At 66.2% G+C, this 851-nt stretch overlaps 1 protein-coding gene across 1 annotated transcript in view; it reads left to right on the top strand.

The window, feature by feature from the left end:
* Positions 1-467, top strand: part of TMEM240 (transmembrane protein 240) — a 5,921-nt gene extending 5,454 nt beyond the window's left edge. The window contains exon 4 of the mRNA XM_030327046.1: positions 226-467. Coding sequence (XP_030182906.1) covers positions 226-467 — 242 coding nt within the window. The remainder of the gene's footprint in view (positions 1-225) is intronic.
* Positions 468-851: the final 384 nt, after the last annotated feature.

The raw sequence follows: 851 nt of genomic DNA, 5'->3' as shown, positions 1-851 counted from the left end.
TTCCAATAACACGCACAAATCTGCTTCGGTACCATAAAACCAACGGTCCTCAAGTGAGCTTGCCTTCGCAAGGGGAAAACTGCTAACCACCACCACAATCGGGCCACGCTTTGGCCACGTGGAGGCAGCAAGAGGAGCAAAGAGCTCCCCTCCTCTACAGCAACTAAAGACCAGGCTCCAGCCCCAGCACCTGCCACCTGTGACCTCTGAAACTTCCATCTGCAGCGGTCTCCTCACCTGACAGACGCGTGACAGCTTGGGAAGTTGCCAAGGATGATGGCATCCCCAACCTCCCCGCACCCAAGGCGGCTCTGCCAGGTTTATTCCCGCAGACCAGCTTTCTCACCTGGGAAACGGGACTGCAGACAGCCACTTACCACTCGACCACTCAGACGACTGAGGAGCTACATGCGCCCAAGGAGCCGGCGTGCCCGGTGCTCGGTGGACTGGCTCGCTGTGAGTCCTGAGCTTCCCTGGCCCCTCGCCCCAGCCGGGGCCCCGCCCTCGCCGCCTCACTCACGCGAATGCTCCAGCTCTCGCGCCGCCTTGGCCGCACGTTCCAGGCCCGTCGGGTCAAAGTTGCTCCATTTGTCCTTGGGCGCCGGCCGGTCCCCCGCGCCGCGGTCCCCGCCGCCTTCGCCCCCGGGCTGAGCGGGCGGCAGGGACAGCGGCGGCCCCGCGCCTTCGCCCTTAGGGCCCTTGATCCCGAAGAGCCACGACATGGCGCGCGAGCGCCGCGTGTCGCGGCAGCCGCCCGGGGCTCAAGACGAGCTGAAGCGCGCGGACCAGAGAAGCCTCCACGAGGAGCCAGCCGGTGGTCAGAGCGCCCGCGCAGGCGCGACAACGCCCCT

The sequence above is a fragment of the Lynx canadensis genome, chromosome C1 (genome assembly GCF_007474595.2).
Source record: "Lynx canadensis isolate LIC74 chromosome C1, mLynCan4.pri.v2, whole genome shotgun sequence".
Taxonomy (NCBI): Eukaryota; Metazoa; Chordata; class Mammalia; order Carnivora; family Felidae; genus Lynx; species Lynx canadensis.
Note: the sequence above shows the minus strand (reverse complement) of the source record. Positions and strands in the feature narration are given on the sequence as shown.